We start from the raw sequence: 13,371 nt of genomic DNA, 5'->3' as shown, positions 1-13,371 counted from the left end.
GCAGGCAGGAGTTAACCAACTCATGCCAAATGACCAATAGGATTACGAAGTGTTGAGTATAGTACCTCTGTCCAGGGCGGAGCAGCCCAAGAAGATAAATGTATTGTAAAAACATAGTTCATGGTTCAGAAGGCGGATCTCCTGCGGGAGCTCTGGCTCTCTGAATCCAGCGCTGTAAAGACTTTCCTGTGATCAGACTTTCAGTAAACTTTCTGTTGATTTTAAACAGTCCTCTCCTGTCGTCACTTCTCGTGCTTCCAACAAAAGAATTGGGTTAATTTCTAACAGAACCACAAGCAAACCTGCACTCTGCGAGCGAAGTGCCCTGTTAGGATGATAAGGCTCTATGAGGTCTTTAAGATATGATGGAGCCTTGTCATTAAGGGCTTTGTATGTTAGGAGAAGGATTTTAAATTCTATTCTGACTTTTACAGGGAGCCAGTGGAGAGAAGCTAATATGGGAGAGATATGATCTCTCTTGCTAGTTCCTGTCAGTACTCTGGCTGCAGCATTTTGGATTAACTGGAGGCTTTTTAGGGAATTATTGGGACATCCTGATAGTAAAGAGTTACAGTAGTCCAGCCTGGAAGGAACAAATGCATGGACCAGTTTTTCAGCATCACTTTGAGACAGGATGCTCCTGAATGAAGACAACCCAGGCAGTGGACCAGCGAGTGAAACAGTGAATGTGATTGGGAACTGTGGTAAAGCTGGGACAGGTGAAGTGACACAGGGCAGGAAGTCAAACCAAAATAAAAGCACCAAAACCAGGAAGTGAGTCCAAACCATAACAGTAAATCCATTTTGTCTCCAGTTTTAACAGTGCATTACCCATATCATCTCCCCAACTTCTTCAATACCAGTGCACTTTAGATCATTTTCTGTATGGATCTGTTCGATAAAATGATGTGCTACTTGACATAATTTCTCTTAATGGAGCTTCTGTGTTCATTCAGTCAGATTCTCAGTTTTCTTGTTGTTTTTCCAACATAAATCAATTCACAAGGGTAAAACAAAATGTAGATAATTGTAAGTGACTTGTTTTTTTTGTTTGTAATGAATTGTGTAGATGTGAATTGCCTGATATGAAACATGATATGACAGGTGCTGTCAGTTTCACCTGTACTGATCACACAGGGTGTGTAGAAATGCCTGAGTTGTGGTGTTAGCTCACTACACTGACACTTTAGCTCTTTCACAGCCATGTGATTCAGAGTGTGAAGGCCTTCTGTTATTTTGTTTGACTCTCTGTGTCACAGAGTTTGGACATACCAAGGATAATCACTTTATTTGGCCAAGTATGTTACGCATACAAGGAATTTGTTTCCTGTACAGAACCTGAGGCAGCCATCTCCGGCGCCAACTTACACAGATGGCTCTAACCATTGGGGCAACTTGGGGTTCAGTGTCATGCCCAAAGACCCAAGGACACTTTGACCTGTGGACTGCAGGCACCATGATTCAAACCTCCAACCTTCCAGTTTGGAAACGACCACTGTACCCACCAAACCACAGTCGCTCATTTGATTCAACGGCAAAGCCTGTTCAAACATTTGGCTGGTAGTGCACATACCGAGACACTAAGTGAGATCAGTACATTGTCATTCTGTAGACATTTTATCTCCCAGGCTATGATACTATGTGAAAGTGGAATTTGTAGCAGATGGCCTACTTTAGCTCGCCAATCTGCATTTTCATTCCTGTTGAATTACAAGTGTCACAGCACAAAGCACGGAGAGAAAATTACAGTGCGTACGGAAAGTATTCAGACCCCCTTAAATTTTTCACTCTGTTATATTGCAGCCATATGCTAAAATCATTTAAGTTCATTTTTTTCCTCATTAATGTACACACAGCACCACATATTGACAGAAAAACACAGAATTTTTGACATTTTTGCAGATTTATTAAAAAAGAAAATCTGAAATATCACATGGTCATAAGTATTCAGACCCTTTGCTCAGTATTTAGTAGAAGCACCCTTTTGAGCTAATACAGCCATGAGTCTTTTTGGGAATGATGCAACAAGTTTTTCACACCTGCATTTGGGGATCCTCTGCCATTCCTCCTTGCAGATCCTCTCCAGTTCTGTCAGGTTGGATGGTAAACGTTGGTGGACAGCCATTTTCAGGTCTCTCCAGAGATGCTCAATTGGGTTTAAGTCAGGGCTCTGGCTGGGCCATTCAAGAACAGTCACAGAGTTGTTGTGAAGCCACTCCTTCGTTACTTTAGCTGTGTGCTTAGGGTCATTGTCTTGTTGGAAGGTGAACCTTCGGCCCAGTCTGAGGTCCTGAGCACTCTGGAGAAGGTTTTCGTCCAGGATATCCCTGTACTTGGCCGCATTCATCCTTCCCTCGATTGCAACCAGTCGTCCTGTCCCTGCAGCTGAAAAACACCCCCATAGCATGATGCTGCCACCACCATGCTTCACTGTTGGGACCGTATTGGACAGGTGATGAGCAGTGCCTGGTTTTCTCCACACATACCGCTTAGAATTAAGGCCAAAAAGTTCTATCTTGGTCTCATCAGACCAGAGAATCTTATTTCTCACCATCTCGGAGTCCTTCAGGTGTTTTTTAGCAAACTCCATGCGGGCTTTCATGTGTCTTGCACTGAGGAGAGGCTCCCGTCGGGCCACTCTGCCATAAAGCCCCGACTGGTGGAGGGCTGCAGTGATGGTTGACTTTCTACAACTTTCTCCCATCTCCCGACTGCATCTCTGGAGCTCAGCCACAGTCATCTTTGGGTTCTTCTGTACCTCTCTCACCAAGGCTCTTCTCCCCCGATAGCTCAGTTTGGCCAGACGGCCAGCTCTAGGAAGGGTTCTGGTCGTCCCAAACGTCTTCCATTTAAGGATTATGGAGGCCACTGTGCTCTTAGGAACCTTAAGTGCAGCAAATTTTTTTTTGTAACCTTGGCCAGATCTGTGCCTTGCCACAATTCTGTCTCTGAGCTCTTCAGGCAGTTCCTTTGACCTCATGATTCTCATTTGCTCTGACATGCACTGTGAGCTGTAGGGTCTTATATAGACAGGTGTGTGGCTTTCCTAATCACGTCCAATCAGTATAATCAAACACAGTTGGACTCAAATGAAGGTGTAGAACCATCTCAGGGATGATCAGCAGAAATGGACAGCACCTAAGTTAAATATATGAGTGTCACAGCAAAGGGTCTGAATACTTATGACCATGTGATATTTCAGTTTTTCTTTTTTAATAAATCTGCAAAAATGTCAAAAATTCTGTGTTTTTCTGTCAATATGGGGTGCTGTGTGTACATTAATGTGGAAAAAAATGAACTTAAATGATTTTAGCATATGGCTGCAATATAACAAAGAGTGAAAAAGTTAAGGGGGTCTGAATACTTTCCGTACCCACTGTAAATTGACAGTTTTGATAATTAGTTCCATCCATCCCTTAGCTATACTGCTTATTAGCTAAAAGAGGTGTAGCTAATGAATGTGTGGATGGAGTTTTGATAATCAACTATTTTTGCCATCTGTGCAACTTAAGAACATCTTTGTCCATCACTATCAAAGAAATCAGGAAGAAAATAGGTAGATGAATGGAAAAAGTGTTTGCAGCAACACTGTGCAATAATAGATGAATCGAAAAGGCTCTTCAAAAACAGGTGCTCTGTTTTTATGTCTACATTCAGTAAATAAAGTGGACAGACACCCCTGAGATTATGAAGTCTTACTGTCATATCTTAACAGGCTGCTTCATGTCCGTAATGGCAACTGTAAGTACCACCTGGGGGAGGAGACCTTCAAGTTTGCCCAGTCTTACATGGACAAACTAGCCAAATATGGCCACCAGGCCAACAAGGCAGCACTGTATGGCGAGCTTTGTGCCTTGCTCTTTGCTAAAAGCCACTATGATGAGGTATGTATCTGTAGTTACCAGTGCCTGAACAGTGTTTGCCTGTCATGTAGGATAGTGCTGTTGTTTTTAATAATGAACTGGGGGTTTGCTTTACAGGGTGGTAGTGGTGCTACTTTGTCACTCATCTGTTTGTCTACATGCTGTCCTTGCCCCTCAGGCTTACAGGTGGTGTATAGAGGCTATGAAGGAAATTACTTCAGGGCTGCCTGTCAAAGTTGTGGTTGATGTTCTTCGACAAGCTTCTAAGGTAAAATTCAGATTGGTTGACTAGATTGTTCTGTATGAAAACTGTCATAAAGCCACTGTTGGAGTTACAGAATGTCTGGGTTTTGTTGTACACAGATAGGGTTTGAGCTGTTGATACTTAGGTTTGGGAAGTGGGAAGATTGTGTGACATTTGACCTTGTCCTTCTGCGGCAGGCCTGTGTGGTGAAGAGAGAGTTCCGAAAAGCAGAGCAGCTCATCAAACATGCAGTGTTTCTAGCAAGGTAACATGCTGTGTCTTCTGAGATTCAACATCACTCTTGTTCCTTTATTTATCATGGATTCTGATTGTTTTGTGTCTTACAGAGAACATTTTGGACACAAGCATCCCAAGTACTCTGACACGCTGCTAGATTATGGATTTTACTTATTAAATGTAGACAACATATGCCAGTCAGTTGCTATTTACCAGGTAAGTCGAGTAGTTGGCAACAGAAGTGTATACATGAAAACCATGTAAACAATATTCACAACCAATTTTAATGAATTTATCAACATTTCTAAAAACTTTGACTTTGTCATTATGGGTTATTGAGAGTAGGTTGAAGGGAAGAAACTCCAGATTCATCCATAAAAAAAATTTACAACACAGTAATGTGAGCAAAAAGTGAAGGGGTGTGAATTAATGTTGCTTTCGTCAGTGAAAATTATGACTAAATATCGTTGTCAACTAACCTTTATCACGTGACGAAAAGGAGACGAGACGCAACGTAAATGCTGCTCAGTCTGTGCCGATGACTATAATTAAATGTTATAATGCAATATTGATGGAAAAAATGAGACTAAATGTGGTTTACAAAATAAAAACAACGCTAAAATGTCTCTTCATTTTCGTTGACCAAAATGAGACGAAAGGAAATGTTATAACATTATTTCATCTCGTTCAGTTGCGTTATTATTATTATTATTTTGCAGTATTTTTGTTTCCTGTGTCTCGCTTCAGGGGCTGCATCAGGTCGCACTGCGCAGACGCAGGCGACGTCACTTAAGCCCCACTCACGGCATTATTTAGAAGACGACAACAAAAAAAAGTTAAGTCTGACACAGAGAAATGGAACGATGGCTGGCCAGTCTTTGGGAGAAAAAGAAGAAACGACATTTGGAAAAACTTTCACTACATAGAAGTAGAAAAGAAAACGGAATGTGTTGTGGAAAAAGATGGGGAGAAATGCAGCCACAAAATCACACAAAATATGTATTGGATGTATTCTTGAGTCTATAAGATAACAATATAATAAGATAACCTTGTTTGAAATGGGTTTGGCTAAAAGAAACTTTTGGTTTTGTCTTTACTACTAGGTACTTATACTATATTGACTGGGTTAAATAGAATTGCATTACTAAAGGAGACTAAAATACAATTTTCATTGACTAGAACTAGACTAAATGTCATCAGTTTTAGTCGACTAAAACTAGATGAAAATAGTCATGGATAATTCTGACTAAAATAAGACTAAAATGCTAAGACCTGACTAGACTAACAAAAGTGTATGAACGTGACAAAAACTAATAAAAACAAAAATGACAGCTTCACACAAAGACTAGACTAAAACTACAATTAAAACAGGCCGCCAAAAACAACTGTAGTGTGAATACTTTCTGAAGCCACTGTACATTTAATAAAAAGTCCCCCCTGTGTGAATTCTAGACTGCACTGGACATCCGACAGTCTGTGTTTGGGGGGAAGAACATCCACGTTGCTACAGCCCATGAAGACCTGGCCTACTCCTCATATGTGCACCAGTATAGCTCTGGGAAATTTGACAACGCTCTGTGAGTCCAATGAATCTTACAACCTTAGAACTATTCTTAGAGCAGCCAGTTACCATGGGGCAAATAAGTATTTGATACACTGCTGATTTTCCAAGTTTTCCCACTTACAGAGAATGGACAAATCTGTAGTTTTCATCGTAGGTACACCACACACACACACACACACACACACACACGCACAGTCTAAAGTGAACATATATGGCATGCTGCTTTCTGGCTATTGTTCCTCTTTACACTGTAGTCATACATTCATACACATGTCCCATTACAGCCAAGAAAGGCACAAAGTCAGTCCTCCATCTTGATGTGACAGTGTGTGTTTTCTCACACTTATACTCTGTCTAATGTTATTCTTTACTGCCCTGAACAGACTACAGAAGAAGGCATCTATACGGTGAGTTTCTTTCCCTTTCAACCATGAGTATTATTAAACTATAGCCTCCAGTGAATTTCTCATTTCCTCCCTCTGTGTTTTCCTCTCAGGGTTTGACCCCTCATGCCCAGGACACATATGAAAGTATCGGCATGAAGAAGTGATATGATGCATTAGGATTGTACTCATCCTTCTTCTTCCTTTAAACACGGCAAGTGGAGTTTATACCAAAAAGTTCTATTTTGGTCTCATCTGACCACATGACCTTCTCCCATGCCTCCTCTGGATCATCCAGATGGTCTTTGGCAAACTTCAGACGGGCTGATCCCTCACCTTTCTCAGGATCATTGATACTCCACGAGGCGAGATCTTGCATGGAGCCCCAGTCTGAGGGAGAGTGACAGTCATCTTGAATTTCTTCCATTTTCTAATAATTGCGCCAACAGTTGTTGCCTTCTCACCAAGCTGTTTGCCTATTGTCCTGTAGCCCATCTCAGCCTTGTGCAGGTCTACAATTTTGTCCCCAGTGTCCTTAGACAGCTCTTTGGTCTTGCCCATAGTGGAAAAGTTGGAGTTTGTTAGATTGAGTGTGTGGACAGGTGTCTTTTATACAGGTAACGAGTTCAAACAGGTGCAATTAATACAGGCAGTGAGTGGAGAATAGGAGGGCTTCTTAAAGACAAACTAACAGGTCTGTGAGAGTCAGAATTCTTGCTGGTTGGTAGGTGATCAAATAATTTTTTCATGCAATAAAATGGAAATAAATTATTTAAAAATCTAACAATGTGATTTTTTGGAATTTTTTTTGTAGATTCTGTCTCTCACAGTTGAGGTGTACCTACGATGAAAATTACAGACCTGTCCATTCTCTGTAAGCGGGAAAACTTGGAAAATCAGCAGTGTATCAAATACCTATTTGCCCCACTGTATGTAGACTAGACATAAGCTCTGTTGTAGATAAAGCACAAGACCATGACTCATACTGTGATGGGCTGTTTTGTCATTCACTGTACTGGTGTTTGTTATCTAGCCACATGCTTCAGGTGGGTGTGTGCGCTTTCATATATTTAAAAGCAGTGATCATTTTAGACAGGTGGAATTAAAGATGGCAAAGAACAGAGTGAAAAGATGTTTTTGTATTTTTAAAGAATCTAGTGATGTTCCGTTCTGTGCACAAAGGGCCTCCTTTAAAATTGGGCAATGCTCTGACCTCTGTGATCCTGATTCATCTTGCTGTGTATGAGCATCAAAACAACTTGCTTCAAGATAAACACTTGACTTTCCTGGAAGTGTTTATTCTCAGTAGTATTGCAGTTTATTGCCAGATCTGAGTTGCATGTAATGTTTTGGTGTGCTGCTGTATTTGACCCTCAGATTTCATGCAGAACGTGCCATAGACATCATAACTCACATTCTGCCTGAGGACCATCTGCTTCTGGCCTCTTCCAAAAGAGTCAAAGGTAAGATAAGTTTATTGTAGATGCTGGGCTGCTGCCCACTGTGTGGTGAGGACATTTGGGAATAACAGGCAGGCACTGCATTTTAAGATGAGGATGATGGAATGTCCCTATTGAAAATTCTATGATCCCTGTGCCTGATATACAGATGGGTGGCAAATTAAAGAAAAACCTGAACAAATGACTGCTGTCTTCCAGGATGACAGTGCCCCCATCCACAGGGCATGAGGGGTCACTGAATGGTTTGGTGATGTGAATCATATGCTAATTGATTTCACAGTTACCAACCCAGTTGAACACCTATGAACACATACCCTCTCCACAACCATCATCAAAATACCACATGAAGGAATATCTGTTGGAAGAACGGTGTTCATTCCTCCAGTAGAGTCCAGAGACTTGGAGAGTAAATGCCAAGGAGCACGGACACTGTTCTGGAGGCACGTGATGGCCCAGTACCTAACTGAGAAACTTTATGTTGGGTTGTCCTTTAATTTGTCGCCTGTCTGTATATATTTTTAATTATACAGACTTAAGTCTTTGGCAGAAAAGGCTACTTGATAGTTTCTCCAGGGTGCCCACAAATTGACACAAATGACAAAACTGTATATAAGAGTGAGTTGCTACTGCTAAAGTTCAGGTTAATAAGGTAGTCAACAGTAACTAAGCTCTAAGGTGGCCATGAGGCAGCCATTGAATGTTTCACTGGAGATCATGCATACAGTCTGCCTGTAACAGACACTTCATTTGGAATGTGTTGGCAGTTTATATTAATGCTAATGCTGTCATTGCTGTGTGAGTGCTGTCGGTCCTTTTAATAATAAACTCTTTCTTGTTGAGTGGTGTAGTGTATTGAATAAATGTCCACCTAGGTTTGTTGTTTGTTGTACAGATAGCAGTTAATCACACAATATGTCACTTCTTATACAGTGTGGTGGCTCCTCTGTTAAAGGCATCTAATATGTGCACACTATTCTTTGTTTGTGCCAGCCCTGATCTTGGAGGAAATTGCCATTGACTCCCATAACAAAGACACAGAAGAGCGCCTTCTGCAGGAGGCTCATGACCTGCACCTCTCCTCACTACAGCTGGCCAAGAAGGCTTTCGGAGAGTTCAACGTCCAGACAGCCAAACATTACGGCAACCTAGGACGACTCTACCAGTCCATGAGGAAGTTCAAGGTAGATGAAGATGTGCGTGTGTGTGTGTGTGTGTTAAAGATCAGGAGTTATATCTGTTACATATACCACCAGGGGGTGTTCTTTGTACAAATGATCTAATGAATAATGCTGGATTTTGTTTGACCCCCACCTGACTTGTGGATTAGAAAAGCAGGATTCAGTCATCCAAGATGAGTGCACATTTTCTTATTCACTGACTACACTATACAGTACATATATCAACAGTCAAAACCATGATCAGCTGGTCTCCAATTGGCTACATGCAAATATCCAAAGAAAGAGTGCAGTTTGTCACTCATTTTAATCATTTAAAGATTTATTTTATACACAAGGTGATTCTGCAACTGTGGCGAAAATGTGGAGAGATGGAGGCAAAAAGTGGTTGGCAAATTAAATGCATAAGTATCCTTTTAAAATCCTTAACATTGCCCCGGCATTATGTCCATTGCGTTGATATGACAGTATAATTTGTATAATGTCTGCACTGTATTCAGAACGAGTACAAACACAATGAGAACCTGGCAACACTTTTCAGGTTTTTATTTGTAAAAAAATCTTGAACACCACGTATCATTTTCCTTCCACTTCACAATTATGCAATACTTTGTGTTGTCTATCACAATAAAATACATTTAAGTTTGTGGTTGTAATGTGACAAAATGTGGAAATATTCAAGGGGTATGAATACTTTTGCAAGGCACTGTACATATAGGCTATTCTTTCTCTTAGTGCAGCCTCCCATGCTTCTGCCTCACACCCATTTGTGCTGCCCCTCCCAGCATGGTCCCTGGGTTAATCCTGTGTACACCGCAGTACATTACATCATTAGATGTGCTATATTCCAGCCACTTCCTGCTTCCATCCATTCCTAAATTAGTTGTTTTTCATAGTCCGTCTTATGTGTTTCTGGTTCTTTTGTAGCAGCCTGATTAAGCTTAGTGAACCTGTACTTCAGTAGCCCCGACATAACAGCAGTGAACTGGCGACAAGTGACCTTTACTGTTTGCTGTTGTTATAGAATGTTGAACTAAAAGGCACAAATGAAAGAGGATGTTTGTGGGGGTCTGAGACACAGGGTCTCATTTTCAGTAGAGACCTGATAAAGCTTGGGGGGCACAGCAGGCCACCTGTTGGGGATGTGTGGTGGCCACACAGTACATTTTTGTGGTCATGGGCCATGTTAATGTCAAACCCTGTAGATACAGTTGTCAGGTGCAGTTTCTTCCATTTCAGTATGAATTTCCAATGCAGTAAAATGTACAAATAGTGAACAGTTAGGAATCCTTTTTGAGGTGACTGTATACACTGTTGGTTCAGCTAAACTGATACATTGACCATTTCACTGTCAACTGAGAAGTGTTCAAACCCCACAAGTATAACCAAGTTTGTCAATCTGAATTCATGTTATAATGTTTAAGCACAGCTGACAGCTGTAGACAAGGAACCAGCTGTGTTGCACAAGAAACAAAACTGAAATATTGCCTTGTTTGGCTTGGTACTAATAATTTTGCCTAGATGTGTTCCTCCATCACTCTCTCTCTCTTATACGTTGTGTGTTTGCATCTGGTTTGATGGGTGACCATTTAACCAGGAGGCAGAGGAGATGCACATCAAAGCCATCCAGATCAAGGAGCAGCTTCTGGGCCACGAGGACTATGAGGTGGCTCTGTCTGTGGGTCACCTGGCCTCCCTCTACAACTACGACATGAACCAGTATGAAGATGCAGAGAGGCTCTACCTACGCTCCATTGCTATCGGTCAGACACAGGGCGGGGCTGAACTCATGTTAGCTCTCGTTTTTTAATGGGTGTTTTCAAAAAACAAACTAAAGAGACTAAAACCAACAATGAATTTCACGTATTGATCTGCATCTCTCTCTGGTTGACACTACTCTGTATGGTAGAGCATTCACTTAGCACTAGTAGCATAATTAGGTTGTAATTCAAATTAAAAGAATCCAGGCATGGTCTGTGATGTTTGCTTTGCCCTCTCAGGTAAGAAGCTGTTTGGAGAGGGGTACAGTGGGCTGGAGTATGACTATCGAGGCCTGATCAAACTCTACAACTCAGTGGGAAACTACGAGAAAGTGTTTGAATACCACAATGTGCTGTCCAACTGGAACCGGCTGAGAGACCGACAGTTTGCCGTGGCAGACGCCCTGGAGGATGTCAACACTACTCCCCAGCAGACCCAGGAGGTGGTCCAAGCTTTCCTATTGGCTCAGAGCCTGGGGCCCACTCGCCCTTGTCTTGGCTGATTTGTATGAGGGAAGAGAAAAACGCCCCAATATGATGCCTTCAGTTGAACACAGATACCTAGAAATATACAGCAAATTCAAGCATCCCTGGTAAGCTTGTTGGCTTTATTGTCAACTGCTGCTGTGAGTGTACACACAGACATTTAGTTGTGGAAAGAAGAAAGTAGAGAAGACTGTTGTCAAACCTCACTGACCCCACAACAAAACATCAAGATGCACCTCTAGAGCAGCTGCACCCCACAGAGAAGAGAAAGAGGGCACACAACTGAGAGGGAGAAATGAAAAACAAAGGCAGTCATCCTGAGAGGATGACATATGGCCTCTCCTCTTCTCACATGCCTTTTTCCTTTCAGTTTGGAATTGAAGGATGTTGTTGCTTTTGTATTTGAACCAGTGCAGCTCTGGCAGATCAAAACCATGTTGACCAGGGCTTTGTACCTGACAGTATCTGGACCCCACACACATCCCACTTCCATCAGCTTCATCACTTGTGGACAGAAATTGTCAAATATTTTTTGACACTTGTACAGTAAAATAATACAGCAGATTGTACACTTAAGTTTCATGTAAAGTCTTCTTGGTTATTTTCTTTGCAAGGAAGTGAAAGTTGATCTTACAAATATGTTATGAACATTTTGAACTTCTTGGTGGAGAGAGAGAATATAAAGAGTGGAACGTGTTGAACCAGTGGGTATATTGTTAAACAAATAACAGGCTTCACAGGTCTTGTTTTCAGTTCATGTGATCACTTTTTCCAGCTTAGTACTGACAACAGAAATAAAATGCCAACAATTTATATGCAAACGTGTATGTTTATGTAGCCCTTTGTTTATGTTTTCCTACTGAGTGGGCCATGAATTGTAAAGGATTTTCTCAACATGTTTTTTTTAAAGCAAGGAACATGGATATGAGTGAAAAGAGGAAGATGCTACATGTACAGAGGCTTGTAAACTGTTGGTCTTAAAGTGTGGCTTCATGTATGTGTGTGTGTGTGTGTGTGTGTGTGTGTGTGTGTGTGTGTGTGTGTCTCAGTGTACACAGATATAACCCTGGGTGCCCAAGGGCTCCACTGATGACTACCTGCTTTATACCAGCTTGTAGTTATCAGTCTGTAAATGGACCCATACTTCTAAGTATTAAATAAAGTATTATATCCTTAAGGGCAGTGGGGGCCAATATCATATATTTGTATGAGTGTGTATGCAGGTGTTGCCAGCCTGTTGACCTGTGCATTGGCTCTTCCTCTCCACTCCATCCTGTCAGATACCCCATTAATGCAAAGTATTTTTTGTTTTTACTGGACCTTGTCGTTCCGTCATACAGAGAGCGTCTCTGACTAAGTCTCATGTTTTACTACAGAGTTTCACTGTCACACGTGCAAGGCTGTTGGTCTTTAGTCATCATGGGCTGAGAGGAAAACCAGCTCTGAAAACATTTCAGTACCATGGTGCTCACTTTGTAATGTGTCCTGTCAGTGAAAATGACCTAAAGTCAGATCTTTCCTGTCTGATGCTTCACTGACTGTGCTGGTTGGCCATAGCTGCTGGTCTGCATTAGTTCACTCAAACGATCTACAGCATGGTGGCTCCCAAACCTATTTTCTTGTGCATGTAACCAAGCCCACATCAGATCTGAGAGCTTAAAAACTATATATCCACTTACATTTGCTCATTTTACATAAACCTGTAATGAACAAAAGTGCAGGATGCAAGATAGCCTAGAGCAGGGGTGGCCGATTCCAATCCTCGAGGGCCGCTGTCTGGTATCTTCCAGCTTCTGACTGGCTGAACACACCTGAGCCAGGTAATTAGCAGCAGGTCAGGCAGGGATAGTTGGAAAACAAGCAGGACAGCGGCCCTCGAGGACTGGAATTCGCCACCCCTGGCCTAGAATAATTAGCATTACGGTATAAAAACAAACTTGTCATCGCTCTCTGGTGAACAAACTATATGATAACACAGTCTGAATGAGCTCAAACATCTATGATGTTTCATCTGATTTCTCCTATAATACATCTGCAGTAAGCTCATATCTGCCAGGTTGATTTATCAGTCTGACTCTGCTTCTACCCCTTAATGCAAGGCACCTGACTGACGATGTCAAACCATTGAATATTTTAACAGATAAATATAGAAATGTGTAGTGTAGTTGTGTTTTTATTATCTCCTGCCTCAGTAAATTA

General features: G+C 41.6%; 1 protein-coding gene across 1 annotated transcript in view; it reads left to right on the top strand.

Annotated features, from left to right (window-relative positions):
* Positions 1-12,943, top strand: part of appbp2 (amyloid beta precursor protein (cytoplasmic tail) binding protein 2) — a gene marked incomplete at its 5' end in the record, with an annotated part of 22,925 nt that extends 9,982 nt beyond the window's left edge. Inside the window, 9 exons of the mRNA XM_020616819.1 lie at positions 3,716-3,884; positions 4,042-4,131; positions 4,305-4,372; positions 4,455-4,560; positions 5,797-5,921; positions 7,669-7,754; positions 8,742-8,932; positions 10,524-10,689; positions 10,927-12,943. Coding sequence (XP_020472475.1) covers positions 3,716-3,884; positions 4,042-4,131; positions 4,305-4,372; positions 4,455-4,560; positions 5,797-5,921; positions 7,669-7,754; positions 8,742-8,932; positions 10,524-10,689; positions 10,927-11,189 — 1,264 coding nt within the window. The remainder of the gene's footprint in view (positions 1-3,715; positions 3,885-4,041; positions 4,132-4,304; positions 4,373-4,454; positions 4,561-5,796; positions 5,922-7,668; positions 7,755-8,741; positions 8,933-10,523; positions 10,690-10,926) is intronic.
* Between the last annotated feature and the right edge of the window lie 428 nt (positions 12,944-13,371).

This window comes from Monopterus albus, unplaced genomic scaffold, assembly GCF_001952655.1.
Source record: "Monopterus albus unplaced genomic scaffold, M_albus_1.0 scaffold179.1, whole genome shotgun sequence".
NCBI lineage: Eukaryota > Metazoa > Chordata > Actinopteri > Synbranchiformes > Synbranchidae > Monopterus > Monopterus albus.
This window is presented reverse-complemented; position numbering and strand designations above follow the sequence as displayed.